The 27,445-nt window shown below is 39.1% G+C and overlaps 1 protein-coding gene and 1 long non-coding RNA gene across 2 annotated transcripts in view; one reads left to right on the plus strand and one right to left on the minus strand.

Moving 5' to 3' along the window:
* Positions 1 to 27,445, plus strand: part of LOC310632646 — a 1,302,393-nt gene that overhangs the window by 277,812 nt on the left and 997,136 nt on the right. The window lies entirely within an intron of this gene.
* Positions 1 to 27,445, minus strand: part of LOC310632641 (cytochrome P450 2K1-like) — a gene marked incomplete at both ends in the record, with an annotated part of 45,136 nt that overhangs the window by 275 nt on the left and 17,416 nt on the right. Inside the window, 6 exons of the mRNA XM_083349955.1 lie at positions 8,342 to 8,483; positions 8,742 to 8,926; positions 10,391 to 10,535; positions 12,546 to 12,719; positions 13,399 to 13,559; positions 23,900 to 24,049. Of these exons, the coding sequence (XP_083206081.1) occupies positions 8,342 to 8,483; positions 8,742 to 8,926; positions 10,391 to 10,535; positions 12,546 to 12,719; positions 13,399 to 13,559; positions 23,900 to 24,049 (957 nt within the window). The remainder of the gene's footprint in view (positions 1 to 8,341; positions 8,484 to 8,741; positions 8,927 to 10,390; positions 10,536 to 12,545; positions 12,720 to 13,398; positions 13,560 to 23,899; positions 24,050 to 27,445) is intronic.

Here is a 27,445-nt window from a genome sequence, read left to right on the forward strand (position 1 = left end):
GAGACAAATAAGACAAAAAGTTATGACAAAACACACATATGTAAAATACAGCAATAAAATAAAAATGAATTGTATCATAAGCATGCTAATCTTAAAAGAAGTACCATTATACACCGATTGATTCTACAAGCTAGTATGGACTGTGATGTTGATATTGTCGTAAACCTTGGCATCAACAACCTGTCTGAAAAAGATGTACTTTCTGTGCATAAAGATCTCCAGAGCTTGCAGCGGGAACTTAGCAGGATAGGCTATAATCTTACCTTTTCAGAGGTTTTACTTGTATATAAGGAGCAAAAAGGAAAAGACCAGCATATAATGTGGCTAAAGGAGTTATATTCGTTATGATGTCTGCAAGAGGTCTGATGAAAAGCTGTACAAAAGAAATGGTTTGCATCCTTCAAAGAAATGAACTGAATTAATTGGCATTAAATTCACGGATTTTCTGGAGAAATATTTAAACTAAATAATGGGGCCAGAGAGTTAATTGATACAGAACATTTCTGTCCCCAGCAATCTAAAACTAATAGGGTTATCAGTACTTGTAACATAGATATCTCTGAGGGTAAGAATGTCAATCCTGCTTTCAAGGAAAATCAAACTTTTGATAATGTGCGCCATACCATCATGTGCACTAATCAAACAGGTGGTAAAGAAGTAGACACAAAACAGGTTATGTAGAAAGTAAATATAGGATCAGTCAAAAAGGACTCAAATGTCTACACACCAATGGACAGAGAATGAGGAATAAACAGGGTGAATTAGAAATTCAAGTAAATGAGGGCAGATATGATATTGTTGCCATCATAAGAAACTTGGTGTGATGAAACCCATCAATGGAATATACAGCTAGAGGGATTTAAATTATTTAAAAGAAACAGACCAAATAAAAAAGGAGGTGGACTTCCACTATATATAAGAAATAACTACATCTCTAAAGAAATAGAGCAGAACAATGATGAAAACTGTCTTGAATGCATTTGGGTCAATATAAAAGGGGAAAAAAGACATTGCCATAGGTGTATACTATAGGCCACCTAACCACACAGAGGAAACAGAGAATGTTTTGCTAGTCAGTTAACTAAGGTATTTAAGAAACACATCACAACAGTAATGGAGGACTTTAATTACCCTGACATCAACTGGGAGGCAAACTCTGCACTGAGAGAAAGATCAGGTTCCTGACAAACCTAGCAGAAAACTTTTTCTCCCAAACAGTAGAGAAGGGAACTAGGGGATCAGCCATATTCTCACTAACAGAGATGAAAAGATAGAAGGTGTTGAAACCACAGTAACCTTTGGGGGGGCAGGGAGTGATAATACAATATTGTAATTCAACATTATCAACTGGGAGACAAACTCTGCACCAAGTGGAAGATCAAACAGATTCCTGTCAAACCTAGCAGACAACTTTCTCTCCCAAAAAGTAGAGAAGGGAACTAGGGGATTAGCCATATTGGATTTAATTCTCACAAACAGAGATGAAATGATAGAAGATGTCGAAGCCACAGGAACCTTGGGGGGAAGTGATCATGCAATATTGGAATTCAACATTCTGGAGGCACAAGCAATAGAACATAGTCAAACTAAAGTCTTAGATTTTAAGAGTGCTAATTTTAATAAACTTAGAAATTGGAAAGGATTCCATGGATGAGAATTCTTAAGGGGAAAACAACCCAAGAAGCTTGGGAAACTTTGAAAAGTGGCATTATAAAAACACAGTCTAGCACAATACCAAGAAGAATAAAAATAATAGCTCTCAAAAGAAACCAGTATGGCTGATTAATTGAAAGACGAAAAATAAGTATAAAAAGTGGAAAGAGGGACATATAACTAAGGCAGAATATAAGCAAATAGCCCAAGCCTGCAAAGTTGAAGTGAGAAAAGCTAAGGCTCAGACTGAATTAAGGCTGGTTACAAAAGTAAAACACAACAGAACATGCTTATTTCAACATGTAAAAAACAAGAAATTAGTCAAGGAAACAAATGGTCCATTTATGGGAGAAAGTGGCAAGAAGATGGCAAGCAACAAGGAGGAAGAAGAACTGCTTATGTCATTTTTTGCATCTGTCTTTACACCAAAGGGAAAAAAACCAGTCCAACCTATCAAAAACAGTACCATAAAAAACAGGAGTAATAGTTAAAATAGGCAAGAAAATGGTAAGTGAGCACCTGTCCAGCCTAGACGAGTTCAAATCACCAGGACCAGATGGACTACACCCCAAGGTTCTTAAGGAACTGGCAGACGTGATCTCAGAACCACTGAACTATATCTTTCAAAGAACCTCGAGCACTGGGGAACTACCAGAGGACTGGAAAAGAACTGATGTAGTTCACATCTTCAAAAAAGAAAAAAAATTAGATCCTGGACACTACAGAGCTATCAGTATATCAATACCTAGGAACATTCTGGAAAACATAATCAAGCAATGAATCTGCAAACATCTAGAGGCAAACAAAGTCATAACCAAAAGCTAACATGGGTTTGTGAAAAATAGATCATGCCAGGCAAATATATATTTTTTATTTATATCCTTTATTGAGTTTTAAAAATATGGATCATGTGATAGTTGGTTAACATTCTCAGTTTTCTCCCTTGCCAAATAAATTTAGATATAATTTTATTTAAATTTCCAAAGAACTCCTTTCCTAATCTGATTGGTATACATTGAAATAAAAAGAGTAATTTAGGTAATACATTCATCTTTATTTTTGCAACTCTTCTCATAAAGGACAGCTGCAAATTTTTCTATCTGTCTAATCCGTTTTAATTTGATCAACTAATACATCATAATTATCTCCTTTAAGTGTGACTCATCTTGCCATCAGTTGGATCCCTAGATATCTCAACTTCTTTGTTGTTTGACTATTAAGTTTCCCAACCAGCTCATTTTCTTGCAATTTCATCATATTCTTAACTAACATTTTAGTTTATTCTTTATTTATCTTTAAACTTGCTACTTCTCCATATTCTCCCAATACTTCCAGCAACTTTACGCCAGACTTCAAGGGCTCTTCCATGATAGAAACCAAATTGTCTGTGTAGGCCTGTAACTTAAATATTTCCTTTTGGGTTTCTAAGCCTTTGATTTGCACCTCTTTCCAAATTATTCTAGTCAAGACTTCTAGAGAGAGTACAAATAGCAATGATGATAATGGGCAGCCTTGTCTTATGCCTTTTTGTATTTGAAAACTTTTGGTAGTTTCTCTGTTTATTACTACTTTTGCTTCCAGTTTCAAATAAATTGCTTTGAACATATTGATAAACATTTCACCAAATTTCATATGTTTTAACTGATTCAACATAAAATCCCATTTAGCATTGTTGAATGCTTTCTGTGCATCGACGAAAACAAGCGCCATATATTTTTCATTGTGAGTCTCGTAGTATTCCAATGTGTCTATATAATCCTGACATTATATTTTATCTGCCTCTTGGGCAAGAAACCATTTTGGTCAGGATGGATAAATTCAGCAAAAAACTTTTTGTATTTGAAAACTTTTGGTAGTTTCTCTGTTTATTACTACTTTTGCTTCCAGTTTCAAATAAATTGCTTTGAACATATTGATAAACATTTCACCAAATTTCATATGTTTTAACTGATTCAACATAAAATCCCATTTAGCATTGTTGAATGCTTTCTGTGCGTTGACGAAAACAAGCGCCATATATTTTTCATTGTGAGTCTCGTAGTATTCCAATGTGTCTATATAATCCTGACATTATATTTTATCTGCCTCTTGGGCAAGAAACCATTTTGGTCAGGATGGATAAATTCAGCAAAAAACTTTTTCAGTCTTTCTGCCATTATCGCCATAAAAATTTTATAGTCCGAATTAAGTAATGATATGAGCCTATAGTTTTGGATAAGTGTCAGATCAGAATTTTCCTTGGGTATTAGTGTAATAGTTGCTTCTTCCCATGAGGTAGGTGTCTTGGCTTTTTTTAAACACTTCATTGAATACATCTAGTAAGATTGGACCTAAAAATTCTTGAAAGTTCTTATATATTTCAGATGGTAGTCCATCTGGGCCTGGCGTCTTGTTGCTTTTTTGCCTTTTAATTGCCTCTGCGATTTCTTGAAGTATTATATCCTTGTTTAACATGTTTTGGGTTTCTTCCGGGACCTTTGGTAGGTCGGCTTTCTGGAGGCATTGTAGTATTTTATCTTCACTAATATTTTCTTCGTCTTTATAGAGTTTCTTATAAAATTCATACATCACTTTTCCCCCCTTCACTCTGATAGATCATCTCCCCTCTTCATTACATAATTTACCAATCCATCTTTTGTCTTTTTGTTTCTTTAATCTGTAGGCCTGCCATCGCCCAGGTTTGTTCGCATGTTCGAAATTTTTTTGTCTAGCACCTTTTACTTTCTGCACCAGTTCCTCCTTCTCCATAATATTCAGCTTGTGTTTAATTTGGTCTAATTGTTGTTTCAGATCCCGACTTTGCAGTTTTTTTGGTAGTTGTATTTCCAATTTCCTATGTTCTTCCTCTAGATTTTTTTGGAATAGCCCTTTTTTATTATCACTGACCACGTATGCAATTGCAACTCCTCTCATAACTGCTTTGGCTGTAACCCATAGGTTTTGGCTGTTCGTATCTTCTTTCTTATTTGTTTGGAGGAATATACGCATTTGCTCTTTCATCTTAGATTTAAATTCCTTTTGGTTTAAAATTGCTCTTTTTAAGGTCCACCTCTTTCTTTTCTTGTGTCCTTTCCATCTGATTATAACTGCATTATGATCTGCCCATAAATTTGTATCTGTTGTAACATCCTCTACTTCCAGATTTAGTTCGTTTGATATCGAGACCATATCAATTCTAGACAACGATAGGTGGCGACCAGAGTAGTATGTGAATTGCTTTGTTTTCAAATTTCTCTCCCTCTAGCTATCCTGTATGTTAAATTCCTCCACCATTTTAAAAAAGGTACTGGGTAGTGTTCTTCTAAATTCTTTCCTTGATGTATCGCTTTTATAGTCTAACTCTCTATCCACTATTGCAGGGCTTTTCAACCTTTTCACCCATTGTACCACTTTTAGGATATGTTGACATCCGAGTACCACCAGTTGCCTAGCAAAAAAGAAGAAAAAAATGATGAACTACAGGTAGTCCTCGACTTACAACAGTTTGCTTAGTGATTGTTCAAAGTTACAATGGTACTGAAAAAAGTGCCCCCCAAGCCACAGCTGAGCAAGACACCTGCCTGCCTGCCCAGTGGCACTCTTCTTTCTGTCCGAGGCTTTCATTGTTGTGAGCATTTCTGTTGAGGATTGGCAGCGGGGGTGGGGTGGGGTGTGTTTGGTTTTTATTTCCCCCCCTGGTTGCAGCAGGTTTTGGTCACTTCACATGACTCTGGGACACTGTGACCATCATAAATATGAATCAGTTGCCAAGCATCTGAATGTAAATCACAAGACCCAGGAGATGCTGCAACATTCCAGCTGATCAGCACTTCTTCTGGGCTCAGAAGCCCCAGGATCAGCGCCGAGCTCCAGCTGGAGCCTGGCGCTGATCCTGGTGCTTCCACTGAGCCTTGACAGCCCCAAAGAAGCGCTGATCCTGGCGCTTTCGCTGAGCCCTGACAGCCCTGCAGCTCCAGCCACCTCTCACTCAGGCTTGCGCGGTGCTGCCATCGGTTCAGCTCATTCCCCTTCCCCGCTACCACTTTTCTTGGACGGTTGCATACTACCTGCCAGGTGCCAATGTACCACAGGTGGTACCCGTACCACTGGTTGAAAAGTCTTGCACTATTGCATTAAAGTTACCCATTAGGGAAATATTCTCATTTTCAATTTCTACAATAACTTTATGCAATTTTTTATAGAATTGTTTTTGTCTCACATTTGGGGCATAAATTCCAACAAGGGCTACTTTTTTGGTTCAGAAGAACCTTGATTATTAGTATTTGCCAGACAAATCTTATTGCATTCTTTGACAAAATTAGTGGACCAGGGAAAGGCGTGGATGTAATTTACATGGACCTCAGTAAGGCTATTGATAAAGTAGACCACAATCTGCTACTTGATAAGATAGAAAAATGTGGGTTAGACAGCATTATCACCAGATGGATTTGTAACTGATTGACGAACTATACACAAAATGTAGTCCTCAATGGAACTGCATCTACATGGATGTATGCATGCATCTACATGCTGTGGAATAACCCAAGGCTCTCTTTTAGGCCCAGTACTCTTCAACATCAATGTTTTGGTTGAGGGAATAGATGGGGAACTCATCAAATTTGCAGATGACACTAATCTAGCAGGAATAGCTAACATTCAAGAAGATAGGCTTAAGATACAGAAGGATCTCGACAGACCTGAACACTGGGCACTATCTAACAAAATGAAATTCAGTGGTGAAAAAAGTAAGGTTCTACATTTAGGCAAGAAAAACCAAATGCACAGTTATAGTATAGGTGGTACCTGGCTCATTAGTAGTAACTGTGAAAGGGATCTTGGAGGCCTAGTGGACAATCATTTAAATATTAGCCAGCAGTGTGCTGCAGCTGCCAAAAAAGCCAACACAGTTCTAGGTTCCATTAACAAAGGAACTGAATCAAGATCAAGTAATACCACTTTAAAATGCCCTGGTAAGATCACACATGGAATACTGCATGCAGCTTGGTTGCCACAATGTAAAAAAGATGTTAAGACTCTAGAAAGAATGCAGAGTAGAGCAACAAAGATGATTAGAGGACTGAAGGCTAAAACATATAAAGAAGGGTTGCTGGAATTGGGTATATCTACTTTAATGAAAAGAAGGACTAGGGGGTAACATGACAGCAGTGTTCCAATATCTCAAGGGTTGTTGCAAAGAAGAGGGAGTCAAGCTATTCACCAAAGCACCTGAAGGCAGGACAAGGAGCAATGGATGGAAACTAATCAAAGAGAGAAGCAACCTAAAACTAAGGAGAAATTTCCTGATAGTTACAATAATCAACCCACAGAATAACTTGCCTTCAGAAGCTGTTAATGCTCCAAGTTATGCATGCTGGAAATTTTTAAGAAGAGATTGGACAACCATTTGTCTGAAATGGTCTGGGTTTCCTGCCTGAGCAGGGGCTTGGACCAGAAGACCTCAAAGGTCCCTTCCTGCTGTGTTATTCTATTATTGTGTTATTCTGAACAGAAGGTTGACTGAGCATCCCACTCTATGTAGAGATAGTTATTACAACTACAGGAATACCTTTACTGAAAGATCATTGTGGGGAGAGGGGACACCTATTAAATCTTCCTTTAAACTCTTTTGGTTGTCAGAATGTTCCCCTGATCCATAAGCTCAATCATTAATCTTGTAGTTTTTAGGGGGAAAAGTATGCATTAATATTTTCTACTATTTACAGCATGCAGTGTTCCCCCCCACCAATGAATGAGTTAGACCAGAGGTCCCCAACCTTTCCAGTTTGGCGGCCCAGAGGGAAAGGGAGGAGCAGGTAAATTTGCTTGCATGCCTGCATAAACAGCCATGTGCACCCGCAGTGGTACTGGCAGTAGCACTAGCACCCGCGTTCATGCACAAATGAACCGCTAGAGCCCACACGGTGCTAGTGGCTGCACTAGTGCCTGCAAGCATGTACAAACAGGACTACTAGCACCTGCATGCATGGGCAAACAGGCATACTAGTACCTGCACACATAGGCAAATGGGGTTGCTAGTGCTCATGCAGTGGCTAGTCCCCTCGTGGTGGCACTAGCATGAGTGGGGGAGTGCATGCACACATGTGCATACTCGCCATCCATTTCTATGGCCTGATGACCAATAGGCCATGCACCAGTACTGGGCCATGGCCCACAGGTTGGGGACCCCTGAGTTAGACAATTTTCAATAATGCCTTCATGTCCTTAACAAGTATCTTCAGCCCCTCATTTTGATAACAATTGACTTCAGATATATCATGGTTTAAGAACCCTGAATGGTGATGACAATCTAGTGATGACATAAACAATGCCTTTGTGAATTATAGAATATGACTGCCATAACATCCTTCATAGGTTCCTTCAGAGAATCAGAGGACTGGAAGAGACATTGAAGGACCTTGGTATTAATCTCAGAAGTTCATAAATATTTCCATAAACTATCACAGAGATCTTTCTAAAACTTTCTTTTTGTTGCTGTTGTTTTATGTTTAAAAGCCTAGTAGTGCAGTGTAAGTTTATGGCAGCATCAGGCAATCTTATGTCTAAACTCTGTTAAATTGGAAGTTTAATACATCATGGTTTTATTACCACTTTTTCAAATGTTCCGCTGTGTCTTGTGAACTTTTCTTTCCAAAATATAAAGCATTCGTATTATGCATGGACTCATGCACACACGTACAGAGAATATTACCTGCAGAGAAAGGCATGAACGCATCTCTTTTCACAAATTTTCCTTCAGCATCAAGAAAATGCTCAGGATAGAATTCATAGGGTTTCTCCCACTGAGACTCATCATGGAGCACTGACGACAGCAATGGAACAATCTGCATACCCTAAACATCAAAAGGGAAAAATCTATATTTAAAAGTGTGTCTATATAATATATTGTTATAAAAATAATTAAATTTTTAAAACAGCATTGCAAATGTATGAATTTTTAAATAATGAAAGGTAAATACTAGACAAGGAGAAACACTTTAAGGAAAAATAGGGAAATAGATTATCAGTGCTTAATAACTCCTATGTAAAACGGTTTATACTGTACTAAAAAGATTGGAATCTGAACAATGCAGTGATTTTAGACTGATCACCTTGGGGATGAAGAAGCCTTTGAAAGTTATGTCCATGGTGGTTGCATGTGGCAAGTTGGTTGGAACAATATCAGCAAATCTTTGAATTTCATGAATTACTGCATCGGTGTAAGGGATTTTGGCTCGGTCTTCTGTCCTTGGCTGACGAACCCCAATCTCTTTTGCAATTTCTTCTTGGACCTTGCCTGGCATGATAGATTATGTATAAAGATGACTCATTGCTTAAATTTTGTTTTAAATGAGAGTTTATGCAAAAATTTCAAACTGTGCAGGATAAAACATGAAGAATTGGTTGCATAGGCTTTGACTTAAACCATTTATTTAGCAACTGTTTGAAGTTACGATGGCACTGAAAAAAATTCTGCATGACCAATCCTCACACTCTTGACCATCATAGCACCCCTGGGGTTATCAGATCAAAATCTAGGCACTTGGCAACCAGCGTGTATTTAGGATAGTTGCAGCTCCCTGTGGTCAAGTGATAGTAATTTGTGAGCTTTCCAGCTAGCTTCTGACAAGCAGGGTCAATGTGGGAAGCCCAATTTGTTCAATGACCAGATGATTCAACTAACAACTGTGGCGATAACTGGTGCAAATTGGGTATGACTCAGTTAACAACTGCCTCGCTTAGCAATGGAAGTTCTGGTTCTAATTGTAGTTGTAAGTTGATGACTATCTGTACATTAGAGAAACACAATATTTATCTCTGAAGAAATAGATACAGAAAATGTTAGTGACAATTTTTAAAAATAATAAGGATAGTATTTAAAAGTTTTAACTCACTTAAGTAGATTCAGAAATATTAAATAGCTAAATACATTTGTAGTACATACCTAATAACACAAAGCTATGTTTTTTGTTAGCATTTTGCCATCTTTTTCCTTGTTTATGAATATCCAGAGGAGAAATAGATTACTAATTGACTATTAGTGTTAACGCTGCTGACATCGAATGTTATTGCTTTAAGGTTGGGAGGGGGGATGAGTAGGATTGCACCTTTCAAGGCCATCTCTTACTAAGAAGATAAGACCTTGGCGGCTTTTCTAATGGAAGGGAAACTGATTCTTTAAATCAATTGGAGAATATGATTAATGACAAAATTAGAAAGGTAGAGAATTGTGTTTTAATATATTGTGCAAGGGGCAGAGATTTCAGATTCCAGCTTCCTTCGAGCAAGCATTTGCCAGTGTATTAGGCTAATAAAGGACTTTTAAGGTAAACAATGCCTCAGAGTCACTTGAAAAGCTGATACGTCGGAAACCTGACATCTAGTTTACGTTTTCGAACCATAGAAAGAATTAAATGTTGGGTGGAGCACATAGAGATGAGTCAAGATCATATCATGGTTGGAATATATTATTCTTCATGGAACAGTCCCTTCAGTTTTGGCTCATATTAAGATGTGATGTGCTCTTCTTCTAAAAAATAGTAGAATGGGTCAATGAGAATATAAAATGAAGCATACATGTGTGAACTCTCAATGCAGAAATATCTTATACCTCTTTCTTCATATTCTCACACTGATGAGTTCCTTAATATCAACAGAAAGGACAATTTATTCTTACTTTCTATTTTCCCTTGTTCATCTAGTAATCTCTTCATTACTGTTCTATTTTTGATTGAAAGCCAATAAAATGAAACGTGCTTACTCTGGATTTCTGGGTACTTCATCATCAGGAGTATGGCCCAGCGCAGAGTGCTTGCAGTTGTTTCTGTACCAGCAGCAAATAAGTTACCCGAAGTAGCTTTAAGATTTTCATTATGGAAATATCCATTAGTCATCTTCTTACTCTCCTGAGGTGTATTTTAAAAAGAGAAGAACTATCAAGGAAACACAATATACTTATACAACCTAAATTCCAGAAGACCAATAGGACACTTCTTTACTGGACTGAGTACTTTAGTGGAGTCCAGATTAGGGGACATCATTTACCTTTTACAAAATGATAAAGGACTATTGAAGCTGTCATACAAAAACAGTGAGAGATGTACTTCTTTACAGGAAAGGAAATAAAAGAGTGAATGTCTAGAAAAGTCATCTATAAGTCAGGAATATTGGCGACTACACAGAGAAAAATATTGACATAGTGTATTGAACCTGCTATATATTAACTTCCTTCCTTTCTTTGTTTTTATTTCACCTTTTTCTCTAAAAGAAAAGCTTATAGAGTCTGATAAGACAGTCTCTGTCATCAGTCTAAAATATATACTTGGCAAAAGGAAGAACAGAAGGAAGAAATGAAGGGCATCATTCCCAAAAAATTAGACCATAGAATTATAACTAGGGTGGAAAACCGTATCAGGAGAATGGGCTGCTGAGGAACTTTTCCCATGAAGGACTTACCCCAAGATGCCATGTTGAGGGGCAGGCATTTTTTTCTGTCCTGTCACTGAACAGCTGATTTTCCCACCAAAGCTGTGTATTTGGTGGCTTTGCTCCTTAGAAATGAATGTGAGCAACTAGTAAGGAACTAAGAAGATTTTTGGATGACCGTGAACCTTTGGAGACTAGTCCTAGCTTTGAAAAACAGCTCTCATCTACCTTTTGTGTAACTTCTCCTAATATGCCTGAATGCAGCTATCGTGTCGTTGTTAAATCTTTCTCCAAATTGAACATCCCAAGTTCCTTCACCCTATTCTTATAGGGTATGTCCTCACATTCCTGAATCATTTTTGCTGTCCTCCTTTGAACTCTTTCTCTAGCTTATCATTAGCCTTTTGAAAATAAGGTGCCAGAATTAAACACACCATTCTTTCAGATGAAATATCCAGTCAGAGAGATAAGATTCCTAAAGATTTCATTAATTTCATTAAAAATCTCCACTTGTCTCTGCCAGGCCTCCATAATAAATGCCAGGCCAGTAATAAAACAGATAACTGATGTTTTCCTACAACCAATCTGATATGAAAAAGTAGGATCTTAATGTTCTCAGTTAGACTATAGCCAGAAAAGAAGGGACACCAACTATTAGCTGCCCTGCTTCCCCTGCAACAGCCAACTTGCAGTCCTCCACCATCTCTCCCACAGCCCAAAGATTTTAATATATAGTCCAGGCCAGCTCCAGCCTACACTCTGTGCTGTCTCCCTGATACCTGATTATACACAATAAAATTGTGATATAAAAAAATAAATTGATTGGCCCACTGAAGGATTGATCAGAATAGGCCAGTGATGGCAAACCTTTTAGAGACCGAGTGCCCAAACTGCAACACAAAACCCACTTATGTATTGTTGGGTGCCGGGTGGGCAGGGCCCATTGGGTGGGTATGACCAATTGGGTAGGTGTGGCTGCGGTGGTAACGGCAGACTTGGTGGGACTAAAAAGTTCAATCAATCAATTCCAACTTTGCGAGATCTTTTTTTTCCCCACGAGAAGTTGAAATTGATTGAAATTGATTGAACTTTTTTTTCTTTTTTTGCACATGGTAGCGGAGGCCTAAAGCAAAAAGGGTTTATAAAACCCAGCTGAAGGCCTAGGACTGGGGCAAGGGTGCATGTGCCCACAGAGAGGGCTCTGTGTGCCACCTGTGGCACGCGTGCCATAGGTTCGCCACCACGGGAATAGGCTATATATTGATGATCTTTTTAATGCAAACAACAACTACATAGTAAACTGACTGTAATTGAAATGACTGCAGGCTATGAAACAAAAAATCAAGAAGGAATGATTGGAAAGGGCAAGAAATTTGGTTCCCCCTCCCGTTGACACACACACATTTCTAAAGCAAAAATTTTCACCAACCACATGTAATTTACAAGTAGTCATATTAAAAAATAGTTAAAAATAGCTTGTACTTCATTACCTCTCTTTGTTGAATAAGAAATGAATCAATAAAACTCCTCTGGTCATTTTCATCAAGTTTTTTGAGATATTCTATGAAGGTAGACTGTATGAAATCTTGGAACTCCTTTCTGTTATTCATTATTTTTTTATGAAAACCCAAAAGGTAGCCCAGCGTGGGAAACATATTATATAGCTGAAAGAATGATGAAGGAAAACATATTAAGTACATTGAATACTCTGAATATAGTTGTCAGACATCTGAAAGCATTTTAATGAAAATAATGTACCAAAATAAACTACAATAATAAGCAAAAGTACATGATTAAGAAAGCTATACATAGCCAATGTTTCAAATCCAAATCCAATGGACTGAATCTCCACACAATTATTGGGAGAAAAAGTGTTCATTTTCCAAAATACTCGTGAATGAGTTCTTCATGCTCACATCCTGTTGATTCCCAAAGAAGCAATGAGAATGATCAATCTAAGAAATTGATACAAGTTCAAGTCAAGGAAAATATTTAGTACTTCTAGAGTTGTGAAGTAAAGTGTGTTTATGTGTGAGACAGGGAAGAAATTGAAGTGGCATTTCCAACCATACAATATGAGTGCATTCACAAGTAACATGGACATTTGCTTATACAAATAAGGGACAGTAAGTGATGTCACAGCAGAAAAAAGTGACTTTTATACTTACATCAGATATTTCAATGCAACTATATAAAATTTGAATCATGATATCATGTATATTTTATCATTTGAACACAATTCTGCTATGACAAACAATATGCTTTGCTTAGCAATAAAGCACAAATGACACACATTTACCTATACTTCATGCATTTTTTTCTTCAAATGAAATATTAGATTACCGCTATATGTGGGCTCCCTGTAAGCCGTATATTTTCACTGATTATATTCATAAGTCGTAGAAATGTGGCATCTTCATAGTCATAGCGCTTCCCAAGTAGAATAGAAACAATGATATTGGAAACAGCAGCAGTCACAATTGTTGTGACCTCAAATGGTTTCCCTGGGCAACAAACAATAGATCAAAACAGAATTGTGAATGAATGCCAATGAATTTAGAGTCAAAATCACCTTACATAAAGGGAGCATATCATAGAAACTACAGTCAGTGCTGATAAAATAGGAGGTATTGTATTTTTATTGTTCATACATCAGTAAGGATTTATTTGCAAATGAGGAAGTGCTTCAGGGTAAACTCTAGATATATCCTCATTAAATGATTGCAGTTTTAAACAGCAAATGACTGCCAGGTTTCAGAAATATTTCAGTTTGGATTATTGAAGGATGTTGGATGAGAAATGCTGGGTTGCATTGTGTGGGATTTTTAATATGTGGAGGTTGGCACAAGAGGCATGGTATTTTGGTGGAGTCTCTGGAGCCTTCCTGGTTATGTCTGGCACACTCTGGTGACATGCCAGTTTACCCTGAGTGAGACCTTGGCCCAATGTGCTGGACTTCAGGACTCAGATTCCCTTTCAGGCTGTTGGCCATGACTAGAGAGAGCTGTATTGGTTCTTTGCTTCTGCTGATTGCCATCACTGGTGGGAGCTGCACCAGGATCACTCTGGAGTAAACTTGCTGAATTATGCTTACTGCTGCTTTTCTATTTTGTGGTAGCAATGCAGCTGGCAGCTGGGTGGGTGGTAGTAGAGACCTGGTTCTGAGTCTTTTTGGTGACAGCAGCAGTAACAGTAGAAGTGTTTTGCTTGTTGTTCCCTCTGCCACCAATTCCCTCCCTTCTTGAATGGACAGCTTTTGCTTCTCTTTTTGAGGAATCAGAGCAGGATGATCTTGGATGAATGAACTGGGAAAGATTAGTAACCCTAGAGGGCTTGTTCTTGAAGATTGCTGTGGATCACTTTGTGGGAACCATCTTGTCTTCTTCATCACTGGGTGTGCAGAAAGGATGGTGTAATGACCATGCTGTGCTTCTGCCAGATTTTGTCTGAATTTTAATATCTGGTTGGCCTAGTTACTGTCGATAGGGTTGTGTTGTGGGCAAAGGATGACTCTTCCTTTGTAAGGCACTGATTCCTTCTGGCTAAAAACCAGGAGGTAGTAATGGAAACTTTGTGTAATATAAATGTAATATCCTGGTGGAGTGACTGGTGCACGGGTGGCTGACAGTTAAAGGGTAGTGTTTGTTTCACTGAGGGGTGTTAAAGTGACCAGGGACCTAGATTACTCCTGTCCCCTCAGTTGTATATATTTCGGTGAGAGATGTGGGGATTTTATTTTTTATTAAATTTATTTGCCACCCATCTCACTTCAAAGTGACTCTGGGCAGGAATCCCTTGTTTGGGGAACTAGGAAGTCTGGGTTGGGGGACATTGGGACTTGCGGAGACTAGGGATGGTTAGTATATCTCAGTGGTTACAGATATGAGGAGGTAAGATGGGAGAGAGAAGATAGGATGCTCTTGGAAAATTCTATCCAATCATCTTATGCCATTCTAACTCCACTTTTATTGGAGCTCCCTAAACTCAGCCCTATTTCCTGAGCAGCAGACTTACAGATGCCCTGTCTTCGGCTGCTACTATTAAATGTCTGGTCACTTTGTAATAATGCCTGCCTTGAATTTAGTTTAATCATGGATAACAGGGTTGATTGGATGGGGGAAAGCCTGATGTCCCCCTTCAGGGCTGTGCAGAGGAATTTGCAGATAAAATAGCTCGGATTTGCTCTTACATCAACTTGTGAAGATGCCTAGGGAGCAGTCTTTGGTAGCAGTTTGAACCTGAATTCCTCAAATTCAAAGTGTTCAGGGTCTTTATGACTTTTAACTCAGCCATGTGTTCATTCATGTCATTGCTGGGTGGCTAATGTTGGGGTGGAAATTAATCTGCAGGTAGGTAAGACTTTGATATTGAGAATGTATAGCCCAAATGAAGATAAAAGAGCATTTGAACAGAGACATAAGACAAGAACAGAAAATTATTGGAGTGAAGATTTAAAAAGAATGTGGATGAGTTGGTATTAATTCTAGAAATCTCACGAGAGAGATTTGAGAATGGGAGAATTAAAAAACTTTGGTTTATTAGTAGGTCTCAAGATTAATAGCCAGAATACTAAGATGCTGACAAAAAAACCAAAGAAAATCAGAAGATAAAATCAAATGAGGGGAAAAACTGGTTTTTAGTAATATTGAGGTATTAGTAAGACAAATATAAGTTGCATGTTATTTTAAAATAATTATTTTAAGGGGTGAAATTCAAAGTGTCATTTTAAAATGGGAAAATGGAAAAATTGAAAACTGAACTGTTTGAGGGAATTTTTGTGACAAAAATGAATGTTCTGGTAATAATTACACTTTTGTTTCAGATAATCCCTGTTTGAACAACAAATTTACCATTTAAACATTCAGTACCCAGAGATAATATTTTATTCCATCTGAAAATTCTCAGATCGTTGAATGTAAATATAGTTCTATTCTGGGTTGCAAAAGTTTAAACAAACATATATACCAATGGTTATCTCTTTGCTGCTATCCCATGGTCATGCCAATTATTGCAACACATCTTATAATCCTGGGTGAGGGGGCTTCAAGGATCAATATTTTGGGAAATATGGAATGCGTTCCCCCTCTATATTAGCTACCAGTTAGGTATGATGATGAATGGTGAGGGATGTTGTACATCACCAAGAGTCACTGTGCGTGCATTGAGCAGTCAAATATATCTATTTGGCAAGTAAGTAAGTAAGTAAATAAATAAGTGCACCAATTCCAATTTGATCCTTATAACTGAGCTGCAGTTATCATACAGGGGAATTCAATATTTAGAATTAAAAAAACAGTACTTTGGTTAGAGAATTTGGTAGGGTATGAAGTATATACCTAGATGTTTATGTTCTTTGAGAAACTGAAACATTATTATCATTGATCCAAAGCAGGAAGGAGCAACAACTCCAGTTCACAACATGCTTCTATCTTTATATGTAGCATTTTACGCTAGTACTTCTCTCTTAATTATACAAATTATTAAGCCTAGAACTTTCATTTATAAGATATTGTTATTGTACAAAACTAGCTATTCAAGAATTTGGAATAAGAAACTATTTCTACTATGGATATTACCAGAAAGGATTTCGATATCCCGTCAGCTTACTAGGTAGACCAGAGAGGAAACATGACCAAATGAGTTAATTCTATTTTATTGTAAGTTACATTAACATAATTTTGTGAGTCTGAAAGTGCTTCTCTCCATCCATCAGTTTTGCAGCCCAAGAAACTAAGAAAGACCTTTTTTTGAGCCTCTTGCCCTACCCACATTTCTACTGTGCTCTAAGCTGCCTTTTATCTGATGGCTGCATCTAGTTGCCCTGTCTCTCAAGGTATTATTATTTCACACTCTATGTATGTCCTGAAAGGTATTTGGTAAAGCATTAGGAGGAAATGAAAACTGTAATGTATTGGCATTACTTGTTAACTCACTGTTTCAAGTATAACTGTTGTTAAATGTCTGACTCAATTTCTCTCTGTGTTATATAACGGTTGCTGGCTGAGCTAGACTTGTTGTCTCCAGCCTGTTAATACAGTAGGTTTGGGTGGGAAAACCGCTACTTTAAATCTATTGGTCGCCGCCTAGTGGCCAACCATATAAAAGCTACACAGCAGTTGGTAGTTTGGTTCTGTTATGTTCTGACCTTCAATAAAGCCTGTTGCTGTTTGAACCCTCTGTCTCGCTCAATTCCTGCAGAACCAAGTATTTAACACAGGTGACGAAGGTGGGTTGTGCTGCTTTATCGTAAGAGCCCGAAGTTACTAGGAGGTGAGGCCAGCACACAGCCTGGCAGGAACGACATTCCCCCTGCCTCAGTCTGCCTAGTAAGCCATGCTGGAGACCACCACACCCTGAGGATCCATCCCAGGGCCTCTGCAGAAGCCAGCAGCACAAGGCAATGTGAGAAACAGGAAAATAATAATGGCGTAAGTCGAAAAGGTCAAAGAGTTTGACGTTACTCACCCGGAGTGATGGGCGTCTTACATTTCCCATGTAGAGAAGTACCTCCATGCCAAAAAAGTTGGCAAAAATGGGCTGAAGGCCGCGACCCTCCTCTGCATGTGCGGCCCAGCCACTTTCGATATCACCAAGAACTTGGTTGCTCCCACACCATTATAATCTGTAAGTTACATGGACTTGAAGAAGAAGCTCCCAGACCATTTCGAGCTGAAGTTATCCATGATAGCATGGAGGCATGCCTTTGAGGAACGTGAACAACAAACCGGTGAGTTGGGAATGGAGTTCATTGCAGCTGTTTGGAAGGCATCCCAACATTGTGCCAATTTAGAAGAAAGACTGAGACCGTTTAGTCTTTGGATTCAGGAACAGAGAGCTCCAACAAAAACTTATCACTAAGGAGACTCTTTTGCTACAGGAGGTGTTGAAAGAGATTATGGTGGATGAAGCCACCAGAGGGGCCGTTAAGGCACTGCGGCCCTCCAAAGGCACGCCGAACACTGAATCCGTACACCACAAGGACGCTGAGCGGATGGAAGACACCTACTCTGATTACGAAGTTGACAAGTTACAGAGGCATCAGGAGAAGGGACCAAGGCCTTCTGACAAGGCAGTTCCGTTCCCTAGATGCATGGGCTGTGGAGGCTGCCATCAACATGCGGAATGCCATTTCCGAACAGCCACATGCCGGGCATGAGGTAAACCAGGCCACATTGCTACCATCTGTTGAGGTTACCAGTGGGACGGTCAACCAGATGAATCATTCACAACACTAAGTAGGGTTCTGCTCCAGCCGGAGGAGCGTTTTCCGCACTGGTGCCACCTGACCTCTTAAGCAGAAGCTTCGAGTTCCATGCAAAATGAAACTGGACACAGGCTCTGCTGTGTCCATCATCTCCATTGGAACCTTCAGGCACATCTGCAACCGCCGCCACAGATAGGTCAAACTACGACCATCTAACATTTTGTTAACTGACTTTCAAAACTCCTGAGTGGCAGTTAAGGCTGAAGCCATATTTGCGGTGAAGTTCAAGGGGTTTTCCGGCCCACTCGATGTTATCATGATAGAAGGCCAGTGCACAAGCCTCATAGGGCTCGATTGGTTTGATGTATTGGGCATCCAAATAACTGGCATTCAGTGGACACAGATGGCAGACTTGTCTTCAGTCTGCAAAGAGTTTGCGGATGTTTTCAGTCCACATTTGGATGAGTACAAGGGCCCTCTGATAGCTTTTAAACTTGACCCTTTGGTAACACCAATCCGGGTTAAGCCCCGTCGAGTGCCTGTTGTGTTAAAGCACAAAATCAATGCAGAGCTGGACAAGCTGGTCAGTCAGGGGTATTGCAGCCCATAGACAGTGGGGTGTGGGAAACCCCCATTGTAATGCCACTAAAGGCCAATGGGGAAGTAAGAATATGTGCTGACTACAAGTGCACCATTAACCAGGTACTTCAACAGAATGCGTACCTAGTGGCGGTTGTTAGTCACATTTTGGCATTGTTGCAGGGTGGTAGCATGTTTCACAGAAGGCTCTCTTAGAAGGATTAACTGGATTTGAGATTGTTAAAAGGGTTAAATATCTGGGGGTGATTTTGTCGCCCTCTAATACAAAGCTATATAAAAATAACTATGAAAAATTATGGGGGAAAATTCAAAAAGAATCGGAGAGTTGGCAAAAATTGCAATTGTCTTTGCTGGGACGGATTGCAGCAGTGAAAATGAATGTCCTGCCCAAATTTTTATTTTTATTTCAAATGATACCGATTCTTAAGAAAGATTCTAATTTGGAGGAATGGCAGCGTGGTATCAATAAATTTGTCTGGGCAGGGAAAAAGCCACGAGTTAAACTTAAGATTATGCAGGATACTCGTGAGAGAGGTGGCCTTAAGCTGCCTAATTTGAAATTATATTATGAAGCTGCTGCATTAGTAGGAATAAGCGATTGGATTAATTTGACGCAATTGAGGTTATTAAATCTTGAGGGCCATGATCTGTTGTTTGGCTGGCATGCATATTTGTTGTATGATAAGAAGGTAGATACTGTGTTCAGGATGCATATTTTGAGACAGGCATTGCTGAGAGTTTGGAAGAAGTATAGACATAAGTTAAGCAGCAAGATACCATTGTGGGCAATTCCAAAACACGCAATAGAAAATATACATGCTGGCTTTAAACATGATGTGACTACGTACAAGGAGATTTTAAGTTTGGAAAGGAATATTTGGTGCTTGAAATCATATAGCCTGTTGCGAGAAGAGAAGGTTGTCCAAACTTGGTTTCAATATATTCAGTTACGGGCCAGGTGGAAAGAAGACCAGAAAAATGGATTTACAATGACTGATGAAAATTTGATAAAGCAAATTAGAAATCAGGGACCAGCACATATTAAACGGATATATCTTGCATTGATAGAGATTGATTCAGAAACGGAGCTTGTTAAGGATTGCATGATAAAATGGGCCCAAAATATTCAGGAAGTTATTACAATGGACACGTGGGAGAAGATTGGGTGAGGAATGTAAAATTTACTCAAGCTCAAAATTTAAGAGAGAACTTTTACAAAATGTTTTATAGATGGCATTTAGATCCCAAAAAGCTTGCAAGTATGTATCTGAAATACCAGCCTAAATGTTGGAGGTGTGGCGATGAAGATGCAACATATTTTCATATATGGTGGACATGTAAGAAGGTTAAGGTTTTTTGGATAAAAGTCTGGTGGAATATGCAGAAGATTTTTAAACGGAGGATAAAGTTTTGTCCGCAATTTTTTTTGTTGGGAATAATTGTTGACGCTATAGTTGTGGACTCTAAGCTGATGTTGAACTTAGTTACGGCAGCAAGACTTTTGATAGGTCAATATTGGAAGAAAGAGGAACTGCCGACTATAGAAGAATGGACTTTAAAGGTTTCCGACCTGGCAGAGATGGCGAAGATTTCAGCCTATTTGAAAGATCATTCGCAAGAACGTTATATTATGGAATGGAGAAAATGGATTGAGTTTATCCAGAACAAGTATAGGGTCAAGAAGTTTTATGTAGCATTCGAATGAGTCTTCTTTCGTTTCTCCTTCTTTTTTATTCTAGTTTTTTTATATATATCTATTATGGTTAAGGTGTGTTTTATCCTATATAAGCTAGGGAGTGATGGATTTTAGAATCTATAGTTTTTAGTATATGGTTGTTTATGATTGTTTTTTTATATACATATACCTTGTATTTAGCTCTGGGAAGTCGGGGGGGGAGGGGGGGTGGAGGGAGGAGGGGAGGGAGGGAGGTTGGGGGGAGGTAGGGGGGGTATAGGGAGGGGGAAGGGGGGTTTTTTTTAATGGAAAACTGTACTTTAAAACTTTTCAATAAAAAAAAAATGCAGAGCTGGACAAGCTGGTCAGTCAGGGGTATTGCAGCCCATAGACAGTGGGGTGTGGGAAACCCCCATTGTAATGCCACTAAAGGCCAATGGGGAAGTAAGAATATGTGCTGACTACAAGTGCACCATTAACCAGGTACTTCAACAGAATGCGTACCTAGTGGCGGTTGTTAGTCACATTTTGGCATTGTTGCAGGGTGGTAGCATGTTTGCTAAATTAGATTTAGCACAGGACTATCAGCAGCTGCCGGTGGAAGAGGCCACTGCAGCCACTCAAACCATTGTTAAACATAGGGGGGCCTTCAAGTTTAAGTACCTACAATTTGGGGTGAGTGTACCCCAGCAATTTTTCAGGGAGTGATGGAGCATATGCTCAAGGGTATTCTGGGGGTCTGCCCCTACTTAGATGATGTACTAATTGTCAGGGAGTCTACTAAGGTCCTAGTTGAACAGCTTAGGGCTGTCCTTCAGTGGTTCCACGTGGCGGGACTTAAAGTAACAAAAGAAAAATGCAAGATTGGGGTAAATTCAGCTGAATTTCTGGGATTCTTCATCGATGCTAATAGCATCCATCCTGCGGAACCAAAACTGAAAGCGATTCAGTAGGCACCGAGCCCTAAGTCCAAGGGAGAGCTTCAAGCCTTCTTGGGCCTTCTTAATTTTTATCACGCTTTCCTCCCCAATAAGGCCCCAGTGGCAGAGCCGTTAAACTGGCTCTTAGACAAAAATACTCAGTGGAAGTGGAAAAGGGTCCAAGAAAAGAGTTTTCAGGCAGTAAAATCATTATTGTCCTCAAACTCTGTGCTTACACACTTTAATGAAAATCTGCCAGTTTGCATTGTGTGTGATGCATCGCCATATGGGGTTGGGGCTGTGTTGAGCCACTTGTCGGCTGATGGAACACAGGCACCCATCGCCTATGATTCGAGGACTCTGTCTGCAGCTGAGCGTAATTACGCGCAGATTGACAAGGAGACCTTGGCCATTGTGGCCAGGGTTAAAAAGTTCCATGACTATTTGTATGGCCGCCAATTCACGGTCTTCACTGACCACAAGCCCTTGCTAGGATTATTCACTACAGACAGGCAGATACCTCAGATTCTGTCTCTCAGAATGCTGAGGTGGTCTATATTCCTTTCAGCCTACAGCTACAGGCTGGTTCACAAACCAGGAAAAGAAATGGGCCATGCAGATGGCCTTAGCTGATTGCCTTTGCTGCAAGTGGAGACAGATCCGGATCTGGCTGTATGCATTTTAGCAATACAAGATTTGCCTGAGTTCCCTCTCCATGTTGGAGACATAGCTGTGGAGACAGCAGCTGACAAAATCCTTAGTCGGGCATTGACTTGGATTCACACAGGATGGCTGAAAAATAGCTGGGGACTGGAGTTCCAGGGATTTTTTTATGCATAGGAATGAGCTGTCAGGTCATAAGGGGTGTGTCCTTTGAGGCAGTAAGGTTATCATTCCCAGATCACTCAGGCCCAGGGTCCTTCAGTCTCTGCACAAAGGCCATCCGGGAATAGTCAGGATAAAGGCGCTGGCGAGGAGCTAACTCTGGTGGCCAGGGCTTGATAAAGCTATTGAGGCCCAAGTACACAGGTGCTACATGTGTCAACAGTCCAGATCAGAGATGCTGCAAGCCCCTGTCCACCAGTGGGAGGAAACACACACACCGTGGTCAAGAATCCACGTAGATTTTGCCAGGTCCTTTCAGGGACAGCTGTTTTTAATAGTGGTTGATAGCCAGTCTAAATGGTTGGTGGTGGTTCCAATTTCCAATATGACTACTGCTAGGACCATCCAGATGTTGCAGGAACTATTTGCAACACATGGGCTTCCAGATGTCTTAGCCTCTGACAATGGGGCCGTTTACCGCATCCGAATTCCAACCTCATAAGGCACACCATGTTGGCTCCCTTTCACCCATTATTGAACGGTCAGGCCAAATGCATGGTTCGCATGACTAAGGAATCCCTGAAGCAAATTGTCAAGCTGGCTGATTTCTTACTTTGTCAGCACATGACTCCCTGCACAGCCACCGGCAAAAGCCCAGCCAAGATGCGTTGGGGCAGAAGGTTGAACACTAAACTGGACAGACTGCACCCTGACAGAGTTGCTGCGGACACTTCGTGTCCCAAGGCACCATGAAACTTACTACTGGGGGACCGGGTGTGGGCCTGAAATTACGAATCAGGGTCTTTGTGGGTGGCTGCAAAGATTGTCAAGGTGTCAGGACCCCTCTCCTATGAGGTGGTCTTGGAGGACGGGCACGTCATTCGCTGGCATATTGATCAGCTGTGTCGGCGGTTAGCAGATCAGCTGCTGGCTGGGGGGGTTCACAAGAAACAGAGTCAGAGCTCGCTAGACAGTGGGCCAACAGAGCAATTTGCATGCTCTGAAAGAACTGTTGTTAACAATGATGGGGAGTCAGCTGTAGAAGAGAACCTTCTGAACATGGAAACTGTTTCCCCTGACCAGGAAGGACAAACTGAACTAAGGGACAGTCCCGCATGATAGAACTTTGGTTGGGGCCGACTGGGACTGGCCAGCCAAAGGAACTCGAGTAACAGCGAAGGCACTGAGCCTCACAGCCCCAGTCTACCCAGCCTGGCAGGCAAGCAGGTAGACCTGGAAATTCCTATAACCCCAAGGTGTTCACCCAAGTAATTGCAAGATTTTGGAAGCAAATGAGAGTTGTACTATCTATGGGGAAGGTTTGTAATGTATTGGCATTACTTGTTAACTCACTGTTTTATGTATAGCTGTTGTTAAATGTCTGACCCAATTTCTGTGTGTGTTATATAACAGTTGCTGGCTGAGCTAGACTTGTTGTCTCCAGCCTGTTAGTAGGTTTGGGTGGGAAAACCGCTACTTTAAATCTATTGGTTGCCGCCTAATGGCCAACCATATAAAAGCTACACAGCAGTTGGTAGTTTGGTTCTGTTATGTTCTGACCTTCAATAACCCTCCGGTTCTTTCAATGCCTGCAGAACCGAATACTTAACAAAAACCCACCTGCATAAGTCTTAATTGTCTTTGTCAAGACACTACACTCTTCAATGATTTTGTCTTCAATGGTCCTCCTACCCATTCCATAGTTCCGTAATGTGGATAATGTGAACCGTCGCATCACTTTCCAGTTCTCACCATGTGAAAAAATAATCCCTGAAATGAAAAGGTAAAGACAAGAGGTCAAATTTAAAATCTATTTGTAACAGCAAAGTATCACCATTATAATGAATATTATTTCTTTTGAAGATATTTCCACAATAGTTAGATTATCAAAAATAAAAGATGTGAAAAGCAGCTTGTTTCTTTTTTTAAATTTATATTTTTATTTTATTCCAAACAAAGTTAAAATACAAAATACAAAACAAAACAAAAAATCCAAGAAGACGAAAAACCAATCAAAGCTTTAAAAAAGTGCATCAAAGAAAAATCACATTATACACATACCCCTCTAGTTGGATATTGATTAATATATTATTTCAACATTAGTTCCCACCTCTTGCAAAATAGGCCCTCCCAAAATTTTTAAGCTACTAAATCTATTTGCAACTTATTGGCCTGTCTTCTATATGTTATATGAATGACAAAGCAGTTATTAGTAAGAACAATGATAGTGAAACAGTTTCGAAACTCTCTGTTAACAAGCTGTTATTGTAATCCACTTGTAGAAAATTTACTACAGCATCTAATCTATCCCAAATCATCCCAGAATTATAAATAGATTGTTCTGGGTCAAATATCCATGTATGTTTTTTAATACCATCTCTTGTCAATTGTTGTTTGAATAAATATAGCAGACTCCGTCTCCAGAGTACACTTCCAATCAAAGTGTAAGCAGAAGTAGTTGCCAGTTAACTGTAATAAATCCATTCAGTCTCCCTCCATCTTCCTAGAGGAAAGGAATTTATCTCTCTCCCTTCCAGTCAAAGCCATGATATTAAAGAAATATACAGACTTAAATTTCGGAACAACAGATGAAAACCACTTTGCCTTTTCTCCAGGTTTGAGATTATCACTTTGATCTGGAACTGGGTGAAAGTCCTTTTGTATATCTTTATCCAAAAACAAAGCTTCAGATGCTAACATTTTTTGGACAATCATAGTTTGTTCAAGCTTTTTAAAGAGAAACCCATCTAGAAGCTGCTTATTTCCACACCTTCTTTTCTTCGGTTTCAGACATTGTTCAGCCATTCACCTCCTCTCAAGATGGCTGCTGCATGGTAAGAGTTTCTTTTTTCTCTTTACTGACTATCTGCTAATTTCACTGCTATAGCCGGTTCTTTGGCAGTGTTTTTTCCTGGTCTCAAATAGGGGCACTTAGGAGTGATCCAAGACTAACATTTGGAGGATCGTGGACCCAGTAAGGAAGGGGGTCTTGAAGATTCCAATTCTCTCTGGAAATGATCAAAAAGTCACTTGGTGTATACAATTTCCTGTCGAGTAGTTTCATTTTCTAAGCATGCCTGAGTATTAACTTTCCCTTTTTGATTTTATGGTTTTGCTTTAAGAATTGATTAGCAGTTGAAGGCTGATTTATTTCAACCCCTTGCTGGACTTTAAATGCTTTTTTCCTTTTTCCTTCTTGATGTACAGTATGCTGTTCTGGATAATCTCTGTCCCTTCTGTATGGAAAGCCAAGCGGTGAAGAAGAGCTGTCAGACTCTCACCACTGGATTCTGGTATTTTTTGAATTTGTAAAATACTTGGAGTTTATTCCTACTGAATTTTTTTATAACCTTGGATTGAGATATAGAGGAAAACATACTTTTTGTTGTTTGTTCCCTGACTAAATTTCACAAATTAAAATGGCTGAACAATGGAGAGCAGCTTGTTTCAATGTAATCATTTCACTTACACCAAACATTTACTGATCTTTCTCCAAGAGAACTGTTAAAGCAGTGGACATGAGCACTTGATTAACAAGGTCTGAAATTTAGCTAAAAGTGGTGAGGATTTATGCTGGTTAAAAAAAAACTTTAATTGTGGAGATGAGTGGAATTAATTCCCCATTTGATTTTCAGGTAGGGCAAGCTACCTAAATCCTGAAAAGTTCCCTGGAGATTGAGGGCAAATTCCAGGAATCACCCCTTACATCCCTACACAGCTGGAGTTTTTGGAAAGATCACTGAAGCTGTGTTTGTGTTCCCTTGTTGAGCGAACAGCTGAGAAGAAAAGTAATCATCTTGTCCTTCAGCTGGGACGTAACCCCATAAAGGACTCTAGGGCCAACACTCTAATTTCTAAGCATTTCTCTTTTGTCTGACAGGCTTTCTTTTGGCACAGAGTTAATTTTTCTTCTTGCAATAAATCAGTAGTTTGGAAACTATTTTTGTTATGACTTTAGTAAGGGAGATAGAATGGTAATAATTAAAAAAGAAATGTGAATGTTCAGGGACTATTTAATTGGGGATTGAAGTTGTGTGGATTGATAAATTTGATTTTTTTTGGATGGTTGGAGAATCTACATTTGAAATTCTGAGCTTAACTTCCTTTCTTTTATTTATTCCCTGTGAAAGTTATTTTTTTTTATTTTTCAATATGCAGAGTGGCTAAGGAAGGTAAATGTAATTTGCTGCTTTTTGCATTTCTTTTTGAAATTTACATAGGTTGTGTTACTAGGAAACAAAATTAGAATATGCAGAATGCCTTATACAAGGCTTACAATGCACAAAGGAAAGTGTACTGGGACCTTTAAGAAGCAAACAGTAAAAGGCAAACTAACTTGAGTTGTATCATAACAATATTTTTACTCAGACAATATAACACACACACAAAAACACAATTACATATAGTCCAGTTTTCAATCCAAGGTCAGTAACGAAGAATCACCGTTGAATAACAGTTCAGGAGTAAACAAAGTCAAAAATCCTTACCAGTTAAAAGTCAAATATCAATACACACAGTAAAAAGTCAGTCAGAGAAAAAACACTAGAGAGAGAGAGAAAGTCTAACATCTGAAATTCATTTATGCTGAATAGAATTACTCACACCCTTAGGCCATTTTTCTTCTTAAAGGTACACAACCATATTATATGTATTTCACCCAAACCAGGTTAGGACTTTAATTTCCAATAGGTTGTCATTATTGAGCTGCTGTAATTTAGCTTTTGGTCAAGAGAGGGAGCTCTTGTCTTATTTTTTATTGGCAAATAAAGCTTTGTCTCTATTAAAAATATTTTTTAAAAAAAGGTTTTCTTGTTTCTTATTGCTTTTATAATAGTCCCAAGGAGAGACCAAAGATACCCATATGGAAAATTTTATATTAAAACAGTTTTTGAAGAATTCATAATTTGTTGTAAAAGTTATTGAATCTAGGATGCTAGATTTGAAATTTTAGGCAAAAAAAGAAAAAAGAAATTGGATTCCAAGTTGGACAAGATTATTGGATATATAAACCAAACTAATGACAGAATGGACTTTTTGGAAACCAAAATTGAAATGAGAAGTGTAGAATTAGAAAGAGAGTTGAGAAATATGGCCCTTTTGGAGCTCAGAGAAAAAAAAATTCTGTTTAAGACTTAAAAGAGTCTTAAGAGAAAGAAAAGGAAAAAA

Source organism: Vipera ursinii (genome assembly GCF_947247035.1).
Source record: "Vipera ursinii genome assembly, chromosome: 1".
NCBI classification, from domain to species: domain Eukaryota; kingdom Metazoa; phylum Chordata; class Lepidosauria; order Squamata; family Viperidae; genus Vipera; species Vipera ursinii.